The 18832-nt window shown below is 52.3% G+C and overlaps 1 protein-coding gene across 4 annotated transcripts in view; it reads right to left on the bottom strand.

The window, feature by feature from the left end:
• The window catches only part of PCGF3 (polycomb group ring finger 3), a 52751-nt gene that overhangs the window by 10323 nt on the left and 23596 nt on the right, over nt 1-18832 (bottom strand). For all 4 annotated transcript variants that reach the window (XM_061145311.1, XM_061145312.1, XM_061145313.1 and 1 more), the window contains 4 exons: nt 18590-18645; nt 13675-13785; nt 12816-12904; nt 3138-3275 (listed from right to left, as the gene is read on the bottom strand). In XM_061145311.1, coding sequence (XP_061001294.1) covers nt 3138-3275; nt 12816-12904; nt 13675-13785; nt 18590-18645 — 394 coding nt within the window. The remainder of the gene's footprint in view (nt 1-3137; nt 3276-12815; nt 12905-13674; nt 13786-18589; nt 18646-18832) is intronic.

The raw sequence follows: 18832 nt of genomic DNA, 5'->3' as shown, positions 1-18832 counted from the left end.
TATTTTGTTGAGAATTTTTTGCATCAATGTTAACAAGGGATATTGTGCAGTTTTCTTGTAGTGTCTTTATCTGGCTTTCTCAGGGTTATACTGATCTCATGAAATGAGTTAGAAAGTGGTTCTCCTCTTCAGTCTTTTAGAAAAGTTTGAGAAGGATTGATATTAGTTTTTTAAAGGCTTGGTAGAATTCAGGGAAGCCATCAGGTCCAGGACTTTTTTTTTTGTTGCAAGATTTTCTGATTGGTGATTCAATCTCCTTTACCAGTTACAGGTCTATTCAAATCTCCTATTTCTTTGTGACTGTCGTGGTAGGCCTTGTGTTTCTAGGTATTTGTCCATTTCATCTAGGTCATCCAATCTGCTGGCACACAACTGCTCAGAGTGCTCTCTGAAAATCTATATCTGAAGAAACGGAAGTGATGTCCCTACTTCCATGTCAGACTATATAACTTAAGTCCTCTTTCTTAGCCCCTCTAGCTCAAAGTTTGTCAATACTGTTGATCTTTTTGAAAAACTGTTGATCTTCTCTATTGTTTTTCTATTTTCTATTTTGTTTATTTCTGCTCTAATCTGTATTATTCTTTTCTTCCTGCTAGCTTTGGGTTTAGCTTAGTCTTTTTCTAGATCCTTACGTTGTAAACTGAGTTTGCTGATTTGAGATCTTCCTTGTTTTGAGATCTTTCCTTGTTTACAGCTATAAACCTCCCCCTTAGTACTGTTTTCACCGCATCATTAGTTTTGATATGTTGGATTTTTGTTTTTATTTGTCTCTAAGTATTTTCTAATCACTCTTTGATTTCTCCTTTGATCCACTGGTTGCTTAATTTCCACAATTTTGTGAATTTTCCAGTTTTCCTTTGGTTATTTATTTCTAACCTCATGCAGCTGTGGTATGAGAAGATACTTTGTATAACATCCTTGAAAATCTACTGAGACAATTTGTGTCTGCTCTTCTAAGGACACCAGTCACTGGATTTACAGCCCACCACGATAATCCAGGAGGTCTCTTCACTCCAACATTCTTTGCATGTCTACAAAAACCTTTTTTCAAATAAAGATGTATTCAGATGTTCTCAGGATTACAAAGTGAATGTATATTTTTTGCAGGGTCACCACTTAACCTACAACAGTCTGCCTTCTGACCCCATAAAACCCACATCCACCCCGCATGCATTTTTTTAGCTCAAAGAGACTCAAGCCACTCTAGCATCAACTCCAGAACCCCAAATCTCAACTTCACATCATCAGTTCAAAGTCTCAGAGCTTATTTTCTAAATCACAGGAATCAGCTATGGGTGAGACTCTGAGTATGATGCATCCCGAGGAAAAATTCCTCTCCAACTGCGGATCTGTTTTGGGGGGTGGGGGTGGGGGTGGGCAAGAATGCCACTCCCTTCTCCAGGGATCGAACCCATGTCTCCCGCACTGTAGATAGAATGCTTTACCGCCTGAGCTAACAGGGAAGCCTCCAACTGCGGATCTGTGAAACTAGAAAACACATTATTTGCTTCCAAAATCCAAGTGTGGGACAGGATAGGTATTCTTAGTCCAAAAGGGAGCTATATTAGAAGGCATAAAGACATCACTGGTCTCCATAACATTTGAAATCCAGTATGGAAGTTCTATTTGATCTCAAGAACTGAGAACACATCACTGTGGGTCAAGGTTCTGCTCTCTTGGGCCCGTGCTGGCCTCACCCTCTGGGGTGGCTCACCTTGGCAGCTGAGCAGCTCTTACCAGCCTATTTCCCGCTGGTAGAATCTTGGAAGTCTGACAGCCTTCTCTCATTTCTTCCTGTCTCTGTCCCCTTCAGCCCAAGCTGGTGGTGGTTCTGCCACATTCTTAAAAACACTGTGGGTCTCCCAGGTGCCCCAGACCCAGGCCACTGACATGAACATCCTGTGGCTCTCTCTCGGGTAACTCCTCTCTACTCCTCCCATGAGACAGCCGAGCCACCGTGAGTCAAACAACTAAACCCTTTAGCAAAAGGTTGAACAGCTACACACTTGGCTTTCTCTCTAGAGTGTTTTTCTAACAGTCAAATTCCTAATATTACCATCTTTTTACAATCTGGATAGGCTGTAGGTTCCTTTTTGTTTGGCAGTTCATTCTTGAATTCATCCCTCTCCTCTAACATTTTATTATAGAAGAAACCAGACCAGCTTCTGGGGGCTCCAGGCATCCCTTGCCTTGTGGTCACATCACCCCAATCTTGTCTCCATCTTCACACCGTGTTCTCCTCTTTGTGTGTCTCATAGTTCCCTCTCCCTCACATTTGTACGGGCACATGTCATTGGATTTAGGGTCAATGCAGGATTATTTCAGCTAAAGACTCTTAACTTCATCACATCTGGAAAGATCTTTTTTCCAAAAAGGTCATGATTACAGGTTGTGGGGTTGGGGTGTGGGCACAGTTCCGTGGGGGGCTATGTCCAACCCACTCTTCTCTGACGTACATCTCAGAAGCTGGCCTCCTCTCTCTGTCCTCACTGGCCCACTCTCCTGGGGCTTCTGCCAGACTTCCCCCAACTGGCCTCTCCTGCTTCCTTTTCTGAACCCCAACACCACTTTCCTCGCAGCCTAAGGGCTGTTTTCATCATGAGTCCCTGGCTTTACATCCCACAGGGCCTTCTCCTGACGCTTCTGCATGGCCAGCTCCTGCAGACAAGCCACGTGTGAGCAGAAGTGAATGCCCTCAGGAGGGCGTCCGAGACCCCTAGCGAGTGTGCTTGCTCTCCCTCTGGGACCGCTCTGCTCTGCACAGGTTTTATGTTAGTCTCAGCATTCATCAGAACTTGGAAGTATCTTCTCTGTCTACCCACCCATTCTATCCATCCCCATCCGTTTGTGAAATTAAAGACCAGAATCTCTCCTGCGGTGAAAATCTGTAACATATCTCACTGCCATCCCATTGGCATCGCCTCTTCTCTTAGCATTGGCCTCCATGTTCATGGGTTCTGGGCGTCCACTGCCTTCATCACTATTTACTATCACACTAACTGGGAGTACTCAACACACAAGACTTTTTTTTCTGATTGAAAATCTCCAAACAAAATTGTAAAAAACAAACAAATCCAAAGAACTTCAGAAGTATCACTTCTACAAGTAAGAAGTGACTCATTACAGTTTCTGTTTACCTCGTTGAAAGATGAGAGGTTAAGTTTTTTGGCAATGAACTTCTTCAGATGCAGGACTGTGGCCTGGGCTGAGCAGCGGATCCATTTTCGCTTCAAGCCCCGCAGTTTGCTGCTGTTGCATTCCAGACAGATGCTTACCTGCGAGAGAAAGGGCTCAGCTGGGGAGGTGCACCGAAGCTCGCCACGGGGCTACTCCCCGGAGGCTTTCCTAGCCATCTACCGATCCTGTTAAACCTAAAACTGCAGACATTTTGGAAATCATAAATCTGTTTTGACCTAAACGCACTACCTTAAAATCTGTTTATTTTTACCATTTTGTGAAAAACAATCTAACTATTAATTCTGTTTTATTAATACAGTTCTTTAAAGTAAACCCGAGAATTATTTATTTATTGTGGCAGTACATGCTAGCCTCAGAGTTAAACCGACAAAGGTGGAAATCCTGTTGTAAAAGCTTCTAGCTGGCAGGACATACACGCGTCTCCACAGAGGCCAAGTGTTCGCAGGAATGACGAGAAGAGACATCACATAGCAGCCACCACGGCCCCCACACCCAGGAAGGGCCACCAAGGGGCACATCACGCTCGGCCAGCTCACTAGAGGGCGGAGGACTCAGCAAAGACATCACACGTGGCGGCACCATGGACCCCTCATCCAGAGAGGGTCACCAGGAGGCAGCACGCATCGCCAGCTCACTAGAGGGCAGAGGACTCTGAGCAAAAGCACCAAGTCTCAAGTTCACGGTTAGGGTCAGAGTACTCAGCGTGTGACAAGGAACTTCAAGACAACAAACTAAGTAAAGCGACTCCAGATGGCAGACGCAGCGGAGGGACAGCCTGGCCACGCTGCACTGCTGAGCTGGCCCCACCTGAGACGCCTCGCCTCACTCAGGGGCAAGCCTTTCTCCAGGAATGGTTAGGGTGTGCCAAAAAACCAGGACCCCAAAACTCAAACAAGAGAAGAATCATTAGTAACTGAAATATATATGACTAAAATTACTAGATATGAAAGAAGGAATTAAAAGTATAACTATGAATATAACTATGAATAAAGAACAGGCAGGTATCTTTTGAATAAAAGATATTCAAATATAACTTCTAAAAATAAAAAACATTCATTCAAATTAAAAAGTCAACGGCTGGTCAAACCACAGATTAGTCTCAGCTGAACGCAGATCAATTTTCTGAAAGATCAATGTGAACAAATTACCCAAAAGAAGTATAGACACTGAGGTATCAATTAAAATAAGAAAACAAAGGAAAGGTAAGACACACGAAGACAGACCAGAGTCTGAAAATCACAAGAGGCCAGAGGAAAAAGAGAAAATAAAGGCAAAAGGATGCCCCCAAATGATGCAAGACATTAAGTCCTCAACGCCAGGAAGCAAAAGAATCTAAAACAAAGGAAATCAGAGGAAATCTGCACCCAGACATTAAGGACCCCTCCGAGCACCGGGGACCTAGGCCCAGGGGGCCGGGTGGGTCTGCACGAGGGGCTGGTGCTCAGGAGCTGAGCCCAGTCACGGGGCTTCCCACCGTGTCACCAGAAAGGAAGAACCAAACTATCATTCAGAGAGGAAGTGGAATGATGTCACCAGCACACGAAGACAGAACACAAGTACAAGAAACGAGAAGCGGCAGCTCAGGAAGAAAGAGCCCGAAGCAGACGGACTAGCTGGGGTTAAGGAGGCGCCCAGGCAGCAGGAGAGCCCTGCTGCTGTTTAGGGGAGACAAGAGGAAGAAGCCACAGGCCCCCCAGCAACAGGAGCAGGAGGCCGTGGGCTGGGCCGTCAGGGAGGGGGTGCACAGAGCTGCAGAGCACTCTGGAAAGCCCAGTCTGTGCAAGCACGGGAGTGACCACGAAGTGCACCCTACGAAGGGGAACTCGGGACAGCGACACATACCCCTCTCACCGCACACTGCCCTCAGGACCGTGTAAGTGCATTACCTATCTGTGTTTCCGACCACACTGTCCCACATGCAGGACCTTATTTCCCAGACCAGGGATTGAACCTGGGGCCCCTGCAGGGGAGTCTCAGCCACTGAACCATCAGGAAGTACTCAAATGTATTACTTATTTAAAAGCACTAAGTTAAAAGCATGTTTGTAATTTTTTAACAGCTTCGTTGCAGTATAATTTACATATATGTTTTAAGTATACAATTCAGTAAGTTTTAGTCAACTTAGAGTTGTGCAACCACCACGCCACACAGTCTGAGGTCAGACCCATCACCTCATAAAGACCGTCGCAGTTTTGGTGGTCAATCCGCCCCACCCGGGCAGCCACCCTTGGCCTGCATCTGTGGACCAGCCTCTCCTGGACAGTCTACAGATGGGATCATACAACGGAGTCTTCCCATCTGACTTCTTTCACACAGTCAAGTGCGGAGACTCAAGTGCACGGCAGCACCTCGCACTTCTCCACCTTCCTGCCGACACCTGTCACCATCTTTCTGATTACAGCCATCTTGTGAGTGTAAAATGCTATTTCATTATGGTTTTAATCTGCATTTTCCTAATGACTGATGATGTTGAACACATTTTTCATGTGACTATTAGTGAAAGCTGCTCAGTCAAATCTGACTCTTTGAGACCCCATGGTCTGTAGCCTGCCAGGCTCCTCTGTCCATGGAATCCTCCAGGCCTGAATACTGGAGTGGGTAGCCCTTCCCTTCTCCAGGGTATCTTTCTAGGTCTCCTGCACTGCAGGGAGATTCTTTACCAGCTGAGCTACCAGGGAATGTGACTATTAAACATTTGTAATTCTTCTTTGATAAAATGTCTGCCGATTTGTTAATTGGATTGTTCATCTTCTTATTAAGAGTTACATATCCTAGATAAAAGTCCTTTTCAGAAATGTCATTTGCTAATATTTTCTCCCAGTCTGTGGTCTTTTAAATTTTTCCCAGTAGTGTCTTTTGAAGAGTAGCAATTCCTTTTGGCTGCGCCATGTGGCTTGAGGAATCTCAGCTCCCTGACCAGCGGCTGAGCCGTGCCTCAAAGGGGAAGCACAGAATCTCAGCCACTGGACCACCAGGGCATCCCAAGAGCAGTATTTCTTCATTTGATGAATTTTCTTACATCAGTTTTCTTTCCTGAGTTATGTTCTTGGTTTTGAATCTGAGAACTACAAGCCTAACCCAAGATGCTAAGGAGTTTCTCTCATGTTTTCCTGAAAAGTTTCCAGGTTTGAGCCCTTACATTTTGAGTTAACTTGGGCTTCCCTGATAGCTCAGTTGGTAAAGAATCCACCTGCAATGCAGGAGACCTGGGTTCAATCTCTGGGTTGGGAAGATCCCGTGGAGAAGGAGAAGGCTACCCACTCCAGTATTCTGGCCTGGAGAATTCCACAGACTGTATAGTCCGTGGGGTCGCAAAGAGCTGGGCGCAACTGAGCGACTTTCACTTTCACTTTCCATGTGGTGAGAGGCAAGGGCATTGAGTGAATCTTCTGCACGTGGGTGTCCAGCTGTCCCAGCACCATCTAAGACACTGTTCTTTCCTCAGGAAGGGCCATGGCACCTGTGCTGGAATCAAATAACCTTGAATCTAAGGGCTTATTTCCACACTCCACAATGATTAAAAAATCTACCTTAACAACTGCAACACAATGTCTTGATTACTGCAGCCTTGTTTGTAAGATCTGATGTTCAAAATTTCCAATGCATATATTAAAGAATGTTCAACCCAAGAAAGTAGAGAAGGAAGAAAAGGGAACACAGAGCAGAAAGAAGGAATGATTAACAGAAAAGAATGTGGCTCCATCTCTGGCAAGAATGACCAAAAAAGCAGGAGACACCAGTGGGATACTAGGAAGAGCAATAGAGAAATAACCAGACACTTGGCAAAGCCCAAAGACAGACAAAAGAATTCTGTGAAAACCTAAGTCCAAGTAGAAACTTTCCTAGAAAAAATATAACTTACCAAATAATCTAAAAAAGGAACAAAAGATTTGAGAAGGATTAAAATCATTAAGGAAATTTAATGTATAGTTTAAAATCTTCCTACCCATCTTCAAAAAAATTAAGATCTGATGGCTTCATGGGAAGTTTAAACAAAATATTCAATAAAATGGATGTTCTCAATCTTATACAAACTTTCCTAGAAAATGAAAATGGGAGAGAGAGACTATCTCCAGCTCTGAGACTTCTCCCCTTGATACCAAAGCTAAACAGATACACACAGTTCCTGTGAAATGATTACATCAGAACATGCAACACACACCCATGAACACAGCAAGAATCCTCGTGAAGGAAGCAAGGGCCGCCCGAGGAGCTGGAGGCGGACGGGCAACCAAACAGATCACAGACCCCGGAGTCTGGCACAAACAGTGCGTGGAGATGTGCCAGGAAGACCAAGGCCAGCACCCAGGAGTCTGTGAGGGCTGGAATAGTCGGAACACCAGACAGAAACCAGTGGGATCCTTGTTCCGAGGCCTGAGCCGTGCACGCGCCCAGGACACACCGCAGGGCCCACCGTGGCACCACGTCACATGGCCCCCGTGCGAAGTGGCCGCGTGACACACCTCAAAAACAAGCTCAGAAGTCAATTTTAACTGAGAAAAGGCGCCTGTTCTGTAGCGTCTATGGTCTGTAGCTACATCATAAACATGAAGACTCAGAACCCAGGTCGGTAGAGCCCAGCAGGTCCCCCAGGTTTTTGGGTGCGTCCCAGGCCAAGCTCCGGGCACCTGCACCACCACCTGCCCAAGGCCCTGCCACCCAGTCCCCGCCCACCCTTGGCTCCAGCCTGGCGGCCCTGCCCCCAGCCTTCCCTCCCTGCAGGCCCTGTCCCGCCCCTGCTCCTCACACCTGGGGGTTCCAGCAGGCCCCTGTCTCCGGCCACGGCCACCCCCGCTCTGCCTTCCTTGGGGCCAACAACAGAACAGCACGCGAGGCGCAGACTGGCGTGGACGTGTGGCCTCAAAGGGGCGCAGTGGGGCCTGTGCCCCCGTCCCCGGGACAGCCTGCTGGCTCCTCTGAGAGCAACCAATCACACAGACACCTCTTTGGCATGTTTGTGATAAAAAGGGCAAAATTTAGTAACAATAAAGATAAACGCTGGAGGTTTAAAACTGACAGAACAGGGGTTAACAAGATAGCCCACCCTGCACCTGAAGAGGCTGGGCCAGCAGCCTGACCCAGGCCCCAGTGAGACTTCCAAGTCCAACAGGATGTAGAAAGGCGGAGACATGGGCCCCAGGGAGGTGTCCTGCACCCCAGTGTTTGTTCTTCTCTCTGTTCACTGAGACACATTGGAGCACCCTCCCACACTTCAGAGATGTTTCTCTTCCTGCGGCACCCGGGGAAAGTTTTCAACAACACAGAAGCATATAAACTGGAAAATTAAGGTTCCGCTATTCTATCCTTACAACCACACTATGCTAATCATGTCTGTAATAAATGTCAGTGTGCATATATACACATATATTTCACTTCTTAAATATATATATATGTATGTGTGTTTAGTTGCTCAGTAGTGTCCGACTCTTTTGCAACCCTGTAGAGTGCAGCCCACCAGGCTCCTTTGTCCAGGGGATTTCCCAGGCAAGAATACTGGAGTGGGTTGCCATTTCCTTTTCCAGGGGATCTTCCCAACCCAGGGATCAAACCCACGTCTAGTGCATCTCCTGCACTGCAGACAGGTTCTTTACCACTGAGCTGCCATATGTCAGAATATATACATAGGCAGACTTTGCTTTATTGCACTTCACAGATACTGTGTTTTTTATGAATTGAATGTTTGTGGTAGATGATGGCTAGCACTGTTTGGCAATAAAGTATCTTTTAATTAAGGAATGTATCTTTTTTTCTTTCCCCTCTGAGGGCTTCCCTGGTGGCTCTGCGGTCAAGAATCTGCCTGCAATGCAGGAGATGCATGAGATGTGGGTTCGATCTCTGGGTTGGGAAGATCCCCTGGAGAAGGAAACGGCAACTCACTGCAGTATTCTTGCCTGGGAGATCCTATGGACAGAGGAGCCTGGAGGGTTACAGTTCATGGGGTTGCAAAACACTTGGGCACAACTTAGCAACTAAATAATGTTGTTTTTTAGATATAACAAAACCTCACACTTGATAGACCACAATATAGTGGAAGCATAGCTTTTATATGCACTGGGAAATAAAAAAACTCATGATTTGTTTTATTACAATGATCTGGAACTGAATCTCAGTGTCTCCTAAGGAGCCTATATGTATAAATGTGTGTGCATGGATATGTTACACATATATTCTGCTACAGCCAAGACCCTAAGTTCTCATGGCTATTGCCGACTTTCTCTTCTCTCAGATGAGCTTCAGAAGCAGTTGGTTACATTCCTATTTATAAAATTGATTACAGTCACAACCACTGAGATTAATTTCAGGAGAACTCGAATCCTAAGGTCAACCTTCCATCCAGGAACACCCAATTATGCAATTTTCTCTGTGTTCTTCCAGAAGGTTCTGGTATCTTTGTTTTGGTCTCTCACATTTATTGCTAGGCTGCCTTAAAGTTCTTACTAATTTTCTGAACAAAGCCACCCACCCTCTGACTCTGACACGCTGGTCCTACCACTGGAAAAGGGGTCTCAGCACCTCGAGGAGCTGAGTCACATGCGTGTGCCCAAGAGTCATAGCACGCCCAGCTCGCGTTCCTATCTCCCGATTGTTGGGTCCAGGGCCTCCCAAGTCATGCTGAGTGACAGCCAAGGGTGGACATTTTCTTATTCTGACGCTGAAGAGACAACTGTTCCATCAGGGAGTGTGAGGACCACTGGAGCCTCCAAGTCAAGGCGCGCTAATAGAAGCCCGCAGACGGGGAGGTGCCAGACGGGGAGGTGTGACACCGCCGCGTTCTCAGCAGCATCGCCGTGAGGGCCCAGTGATTCTCCCCTGATCCCTGACAGTGAGTGCCACCAACAGCGGGCTCCGTCCTGGTTATTTTCACTGCAGTTTGCACGGAAGACGCCGTCCCCCCACTCCCCGCTGAAGGCACCCGCTTTAACCTTTCCGTTCCTAAAGCACTCTGCAGTGGGTAGGGGTCACTCGGGCAATTAGCCACAGAAGGGGAGCTCCTGGCCGTCCAGCGGTTGCCAGGCGGTGCTCTCACTGCTGAGGGCGCAGGTTCAGCCCCTGGAAACTAAGATCCCACAAGCTGTGCAGCCAAAAGGAGGAGGAGGAGAGAGGAGAGGAGAGGAGGGGTCAGGAGAGACTCAGAGAGCCGCCGGTGGGTGCACGACTGTCTCTGCTGTGCCCTCCTCCCGGTTCGTCTCTGTGAGGGGACGGCCCCCTGAGGCCAGGCCGCGCGCCCACCTGCTCCCTTCTTCCTGGCCCTTCCTGTCAGGGGAGACACCCCCAAGGCCAGGCCGCGCGCCCACCTGCTCCCTTCCTCCTGGTCCTTCCTGTCAGGGGAGACACCCCCCGAGGCTGGGCCGCGCGCCCACCTGCTCCCTTCCTCCTGGCCCTTCCTGTCACGGGAGACGCCCCCAAGGCCAGGCTGCGTGCCCACCTGCTCCCTTCCTCCTGGCCCTTCCTGTCAGGGGAGACCCCCCAAGGCCAGGCCATGTGCCCACCTGCTCCCTTCCTCCTGGCCCTTCCTGTCAGGGGAGACCCCCCAAGGCCAGGCTGCACGCCCACCTGCTCCCTTCCTCCTGGCCCTTCCTGTCACGGGAGACTCCCCCAAGGCCAGGCCGCGCGCCCACCTGCTCCCTTCCTCCTGGCCCTTCCTGTCAGGGGAGACCCCCCAAGGCCAGGCCATGTGCCCACCTGCTCCCTTCCTCCTGGCCCTTCCTGTCAGGGGAGCCCCCCCAAGGCCAGGCTGCGCGCCCACCTGCTCCCTTCCTCCTGGCCCTTCCTGTCAGGGGAGACCCCCCAAGGCCAGGCCATGTGCCCACCTGCTCCCTTCCTCCTGGCCCTTCCTGTCAGGGGAGACCCCCCAAGGCCAGGCTGCGCGCCCACCTGCTCCCTTCCTCCTGGCCCTTCCTGTCAGGGGAGACCCCCCCGAGGCTGGGCCGTGCGCCCACCTGCTCCCTTCCTCCTGGCCCTTCCTGTCAGGGGAGAGCCTGCTGGCTCCTTTCCTCCCGGCCCTTCCAGTCAAGGGAGACCCCCCCGAGGCTGGGCCGCGCACCCACCTGCTCCCTTTCTCCCGGCCCTTCCTGTCAGGGGAGACACCCCCGAGGCCGGGCCGCATGCCCACCTGCTCCCTTTCTCCTAGCCCTTCCAGTCAAGGGAGACCCCCCACCCCGAGGCTGGGCCGCATGCCCACCTGCTCCCTTTCTCCCAGCCCTTCCAGTCAAGGGAGACCCCCCCGCCGAGGCTGGGCCGCATGCCCACCTGCTCCCTTTCTCCCAGCCCTTCCAGTCAAGGGAGACCCCTCCCCCCCCGAGGCTGGGCCGCGCGCCCACCTGCTCCCTTTCTCCCGGCCCTTCCTGTCAGGGGAGACACCCCCCGAGGCCGGGCCACACGCCCACCTGCTCCCTTTCTCCTGGCCCTTCCTGTCAGGGGAGACCACCCAAGGCCAGGCCATGTGCCCACCTGCTCCCTTCCTCCCAGCCCTTCCTGTCAGGGGAGACACCCCCCGAGGCTGGGCCGCATGCCCACCTGCTCCCTTTCTCCCGGCCCTTCCAGTCAAGGGAGACCCCCCCCCCCCCCCCGAGGCTGGGCCGCGCGCCCACCTGCTCCCTTCCTCCTGGCCCTTCCTGTCACGGGAGACCCCCCCAAGGCCAGGCCGCGTGCCCACCTGCTCCCTTCCTCCTGGCCCTTCCTGTCAGGGGAGACCCCCCAAGGCCAGGCCATGTGCCCACCTGCTCCCTTCCTCCTGGCCCTTCCTGTCAGGGGAGACCCCCCAAGGCCAGGCTGCGCGCCCACCTGCTCCCTTCCTCCTGGCCCTTCCTGTCATGGGAGACCCCCCCAAGGCCAGGCCGCGCGCCCACCTGCTCCCTTCCTCCTGGCCCTTCCTGTCAGGGGAGACCCCCCAAGGCCAGGCCATGTGCCCACCTGCTCCCTTCCTCCTGGCCCTTCCTGTCAGGGGAGACCCCCCAAGGCCAGGCTGCGCGCCCACCTGCTCCCTTCCTCCTGGCCCTTCCTGTCAGGGGAGACCCCCCCAAGGCCAGGCCGCGCGCCCACCTGCTCCCTTCCTCCTGGCCCTTCCTGTCAGGGGAGACCCCCCCGAGGCTGGGCCGTGCGCCCACCTGCTCCCTTCCTCCCGGCCCTTCCTGTCAGGGGAGAGCCTGCTGGCTCCTTTCCTCCCGGCCCTTCCAGTCAAGGGAGACCCCCCCGAGGCTGGGCCGCGCGCCCACCTGCTCCCTTTCTCCCGGCCCTTCCTGTCAGGGGAGACACCCCCGAGGCCGGGCCGCATGCCCACCTGCTCCCTTTCTCCCAGCCCTTCCAGTCAAGGGAGACACCCCCCCAAGGCTGGGCCGCGCGCCCACCTGCTCCCTTTCTCCCAGCCCTTCCTGTCAGGGGAGACACCCCCCGAGGCTGGGCCGCATGCCCACCTGCTCCCTTTCTCCCGGCCCTTCCAGTCAAGGGAGACCCCTCCCCCCCCCCCGAGGCTGGGCCGCGCGCCCACCTGCTCCCTTTCTCCCGGCCCTTCCTGTCAGGGGAGACACCCCCCGAGGCCGGGCCGCACGCCCACCTGCTCCCTTTCTCCCAGCCCTTCCTGTCAGGGGAGACCCCCCGAGGCCGGGCCACGCGCCCACCTGCTCGTCGCTCCGGTGGTAATCACCGTCTTCCTCCTGTTTCTCCTCTGCTGCCTCTTTATTCGAACTGTCGTCCGCTTTGGTTTCTCCTTTTAGCAAAAACAAAAGACTGCATCATGATATCCAAAGTGTTAAACCGTTATTTTTCCCCCACAGAACACTCAAACGCTACGAAATCCCACGGTGACAGGAGTTCACACGCCTAAGAGTCGGAGGAGCGCTGGTCGACAGGGCCTCAGTCGCAAGGCTGCAGTGGGGGTGGGTCCCGGGCAGGCTGCCGTGACCAGGTGTCAGGCCTCAACTCTGCCCAACAGCACGGCTCCCAGAGCTCGCGCTGGTCCCACACGGCTTTAAAAGTCAGGCCTCCAGCTCGGGAAAGACGGGGTTCCTGGCTCCCAGGCCCCGAGCCAGCAGGCATGCAGCCCCTGCTCCTCTGAGCCGGCAGCCAAGGCCTCCCCTTCACAGATGCTCAGAGATGCACAGAACAGACCAGAGTGCTTAGGAATCTGTGTGGCCCATGGAGTCAAAGGTTTGAATACACTGTTACAATACGTACAGATTCAAAGCACCACTAATTTTCCATCAAAGCCAAAGAGAAGTTGGCCTTTCCGTAAGAAAACAGGCAAATTGGGAGAAGAGCCCTGGGAGGCCCATCGTGCACACGTGGTCCCTGCACACCCCACCTCCAGGCAGCTCTGGGGCCCCTGCAGGTACCCCCCATGGCCCTCCACGTAAGCCCTGGGACTGGGACCCCGCTCCTCAGCACCCCCCGGTCCTGTCAGCTCCACAGGGATACTGACGCCCACCACTCCCGTTGGGAACCTGCAGGGGCTCGTGCAGGTGAGACGCAGCCACTCACCATTTCGGTGGGGGTCCAGGTGCTGCTTTGCAGAACACGTCTCCCCCTTGATGTCTCCAGGCACTTCTAGGCCTAACTTGTGGTAGAATTCCCTCTGCTTTCTCATTTCCGCTATGAAAAATTAACATGTAATCCTTAATCTTAGGCAGGCGATGGATTATATTAAAATTCTGCACACAAATATTATCACATGAAAAAAAGGGCAGGTTTGGATGAAAAGGTCTGAAGGCTGCTACCCATGAGAAATGAACAACTTTGGACCGTGCCCTCTGGAATTTCAGGGCAGCTGCCAGCTGTGTGACTTGGGCCGTGTGCCAGGGTGTGGCCTGGGCCCCGCTGAGTGTAGGTGTCACTGGCTCCCCCAGGACAGGCCTCCAGGTGAGCCTGGCAGAAGGGTGCTCGCGGTGTCCACGGCTGGGAACCGCGGCTCGTCAGTCCTGGGGGCCGGAGCCGCCCACCACGGGGGAGGGGTCTCTACTGGACGGAGGGGATGGAGTTGGGCAGCAAGCAGCCTCCAGCCCGGCCGTCGGGCTCAGACATGAGCGGGGCCGGGCCGGGAGGCAAGAGGACAGTTGTCCAGGCTGGGTCCTCGCACGCCCCTGGGAAGGGCCGACTCTGTGACACAGGCGGCTACTGAGGAGTGGCTCATACCCAGGTAACGAAGCGGCGGCCACCGCTCAGGGCCACGCAGCAGGGCACAAAGGAAACCTAACCCAGACCAGAAACCGTAAGACACACTGTGGGAAAGACCTATGCGCAGGTGACCCACTACACAGCGCCCTTCCTACATACCAGGAGCTCTGTGAGGGCCAGGAAATGCCCTGGTCACGTCCTAGACTCAGGCAGATGCTGCAAAATACCCAACTGTGCAGGAAAATATGAATGCATGAGGCAGCAGGCTAAGAAGGAAGGAGGGAGGCCTCTCAGAACTGACTGACGCGCTAGTCCAGCGCAGAGCTGGGGGGCGCTGGAACCAAACACGCAAAGCCCAATTTGCGCCACATTTTGCTAATACTCACAATATTTCAAACTTTTCCATTGTTATTATATTTCTTATGGTATCTGTGATCAGGGAACTTTGATGTTATTATTTTAATTGTTTTCTTTTCATTCTGTGTTTTTAACTAAGAGATATACACTACTTTTTAGCCATAATGCTGTTATACACTCAGTAGCCCACAGTATAATGTGAACATAACTTTCATAGGCACTGGGAAACCAAAAGATTGATGTGATTCACCCTGTTGCGACACTTGCTTTATCACGACAGTCTGAAGCTGAACCTGCAGTATTTCTGAGGTCTGCCTGTACCTAGTTTTAATTCCTATTTCTTTAATTTTTACCTATCAAAATGAAAAAGAACTGAAAATAACAATCCTCGATGTCAGATACACACAGGTACGGAAACGTCAATTGGGATAACTTTTCAGGAAGGTTGTAGTTCAGTAGCTAACCTGTGTCCAACTGTTTATGACTCCATGGACTGCAGCACGCCAGGCTTCCCTGTCCTTCACTACCTTCTGGAGTTTGCTCAAACTCATGTCTATTGAGTCAGTGATGCCATCCAACCATCTCATCCTCTGTTGCCCCCTTCTCCTCCTGCCCTCAATGTTTCCCAGAATCAAGGTGACTTCAAAAACTGCTACTAGTGTATCCCAAGGAAATAATCAGGTAAGTACCTAAGGAGATAAAGCCTTATTTCCAACACTGAAGTATCAGAAACAACCTCCATGCTTAGCACCAGGCAACAGGGGCAGGCCAATCAGAAGTGTGCCTCCCTGCCAGCCTCATCCTGTCCAGCAGACATGTCCAGACAGGAGCACAGAGCCTCACAACTCCGGTCAACAGCACACGTGAGACACCACCACCCACTCCCAACCGTGGGTGCACAAGAGAAAGCTAACCTAACTGCTGTGCTGGGACACAGTGGTGACAGACATAGGGACACATGCTGGGGTAGACTCAGGGACACACACTGGTGACACGCAGGGACACACGCAGTGACACGCGCTGGTGACACGCTGGGACACATGCTGACACTCAGGGACACAAGCTGGTGACACGCAGGGACACACGCAGTGACACGTGCTGGTGACACGCTGGGACACACTCTGGTGACACGCAGGGACACATGCTGGTGACACGCAGGGACACAAGCTGGTGACACGCTGGGACACATGCTGACACTCAGGGACACAAGCTGGTGACACGCAGGGACACACACAGTGACACGCGCTGGTGACAGGCAGGGACACAAGCTGGTGACACGCTGGGACACAAGCTGGTGACATGCTGGGACACACGCTGACACGCAGGGACACAAGCTGGTGACATGCAGGGACACACACTAGTGACTCACGTTGGGACAGACTCAGGGACACACGCTGGTGACACTCTGGGACACATGCTGACACTCAGGGACACAAGCTGGTGACATGCAGGGACACATACTGGTGACACACATTGGGACAGACTCAGGGACACACGCTGGTGACACGCAGTGACACATGCTGGTGACACACAGGGACACATGCTGACACTCAGGGACACAAGCTGATGACACGCAGTGACACGTGCTGGTGACACATTGGGACACACACTGGTGACACGCAGGGACACATGCTGGTGACACGCAGGGACACAAGCTGGTGACATGCTGGGACACATGCTGACACTCAGGGACACAAGCTGGTGACATGCAGGGACACATGCAGTGACACACGCTGGTGACAGGCAGGGACACAAGCTGGTGACACGCTGGGACACAAGCTGGTGACATGCTGGGACACATGCTGACACTCAGGGACACAAGCTGGTGACATGCAGGGACACACACAGTGACGCGCTAGTAACACGCGCTGGTGACACGCAGGGACACAAGCTGGTGACATGCTGGGACACATGCTGACACTCAGGGACACAAGCTGGTGACACGCAGGGACACACACAGTGACAAGCGCTGGTGACACGCAGGGACACAAGCTGGTGACACGCTGGGACACATGCTGACACTCAGGGACACAAGCTGGTGACACGCAGGGACACACACAGTGACAAGCGCTGGTGACACGCAGGGACACAAGCTGGTGACACGCTGGGACACATGCTGACACTCAGGGACACAAGCTGGTGACATGCAGGGACACACACTGGTGACACACGTTGGGACAGACTCAGGGACACACGCTGGTGACACGCAGGGACAAACGCAGTGACACACGCTGGTGACACGCTGGGACACATGCTGACACTCAGGGACCCACGCAGGGACACACACTGGGTCACCGGGACTCATGAGCTGCGGCTCTGCGGGACCACACCCGTGAAGTCCTGTGGACTGTCCCACCTGGGAGGGGCCAGAATCGCACGGGGCCTCTCCATCTCAGCTGCACACGGGAACGTGGGGACCGAGGGCCTGGGCTTAGCCAAACTGTGAGAGACAGGACGGCCCCACCCACGAGCCAACATGAAGTTGGCATCACGCTCTCAGTTTACAGAGGTGCTGAACTCCCTGTTTCAAGAAGAAGCCTCTTTGGGGAAACAAATGGCAACATCTCTGGCTGAAACAGGGACGGCGACCAAGTTGACAGCTCTGGACTCTAGGCCAGAAGCACACCGGGTGCTTTATGAAATCTTAGCATGTTTAAGACACCCTAGAATAATTTTTAACACTATCAGTATTTTATTTTCGTGTATTCTTTGCCTTTCCCCAGCACTAGAAAAGAAAGTGTTAGCTGCTCAGTCATGTCCGACTCTTTCTGATTTTATGGACTGCAGCCGCCAGGCTCCTCTGTCCATGGGCTTCTCCAGGCAAGAATACTGGAGTGGGTGGCCATTCCCTTCTCCAGGGGATCAGAACCAGATCTCCCGCACTGCAGGTAGATTCCTTACCATCTGAGCCACCATGGAAGTAGAAAACCCTTCTTCAACTATTGAAAGATGACAGTTTCTACATATAGTTACTTAGAAAATTTAAATTCTTCTTTCTTGAATGAATTCTGTGAACAGTGAAAGAAGACTTTAACAGTATTACTCCCTAAGTTGTATCTTAAAAGTCACATGTGACATCTACTGAGCTAATGGAATAAGCCTGTTCTTTAAATCACAACCTTCTGAAACACAATGGTGAGAGAACACTCCCAAATGAACTGCTGCCTCTTATCTTGGAAAGAAAGCTGCACCTAGGTTTCATCAGCTGGCACCGCCCCACCATCCAGCACCCACTCTGGATGGATCACCCTTCACCAAGGACAAGACAGTCTCAGGGCTCAGGACTGCGGAGAGAACGGCCATTCCCACTCTCCACTCTGAATGGGTCACCCGTCACCAAGGACAAGACAGTCTCAGCGCTCAGGACCGCAGAGAGAACGGCCATTCCCACTCTCCACTCTGAATGGATCACCCTTCACCAAGGACAAGACAGTCTCAGGGCTCAGGACTGTGGAGAGAATGGCCATTCCCACTCTCCACTCTGAATGGGTCACCCGTCACCAAGGACAAGATAGTCTCAGGGCTCAGAACTGCGGAGAGAACGGCCATTCCCACTCTCAGGATACTTGTACCACACAGTATTTCTGCTCAAGTCTCTTAAGATCGACTTAAAGCTTGTATTTAAAGTTTAAATCCGGTTAAACTTGGCCGACACAGGGTTCCTGGCTCCACCTCCAGGCAGCACGAGCAGGAGGCCCCCCCTGCTCTGCCCCCGGGGCCTGGCCAGGGCTGCACACGTGCCAGGCACCGGGGTCCCCAGAACACAGAGAGACGCGTGAGCGAAGGCGGACGAGACCAGCGCGCAGACGGCAGGGAGCCCAGGGCAGGGCCAAGCGAGACATCCAAAGCCAGGACCCCTGAACGAAAAGGCCCTTGGAGGCCCTGCTGAGGACACAGAGGTCCAGGGGGAGGTTCTGACACTTACCCTCTTGGAGGCCTGGGACCAATTTGTAAACAATATCCTGCATGGTTCTGTCATGACTGGCAAAAGAACAGAACAGGTAGGTTAGCCAAAAATGTCAATCCTCTAATTCTCAAACCTTTTCTATGTAACAATAACAAACTCCACAATCACAAACTGGAATTTTAGTTGAATTCTGCTTCTAGTTTGTACTTATAAAAGTGTCTGGGCCAGCAAGAGTGACACAGGACCTGAGCTGACACGTCA

This window comes from Dama dama, chromosome 6, assembly GCF_033118175.1.
Source record: "Dama dama isolate Ldn47 chromosome 6, ASM3311817v1, whole genome shotgun sequence".
In the NCBI taxonomy this organism is placed as follows: domain Eukaryota; kingdom Metazoa; phylum Chordata; class Mammalia; order Artiodactyla; family Cervidae; genus Dama; species Dama dama.
Note: the sequence above shows the minus strand (reverse complement) of the source record. Positions and strands in the feature narration are given on the sequence as shown.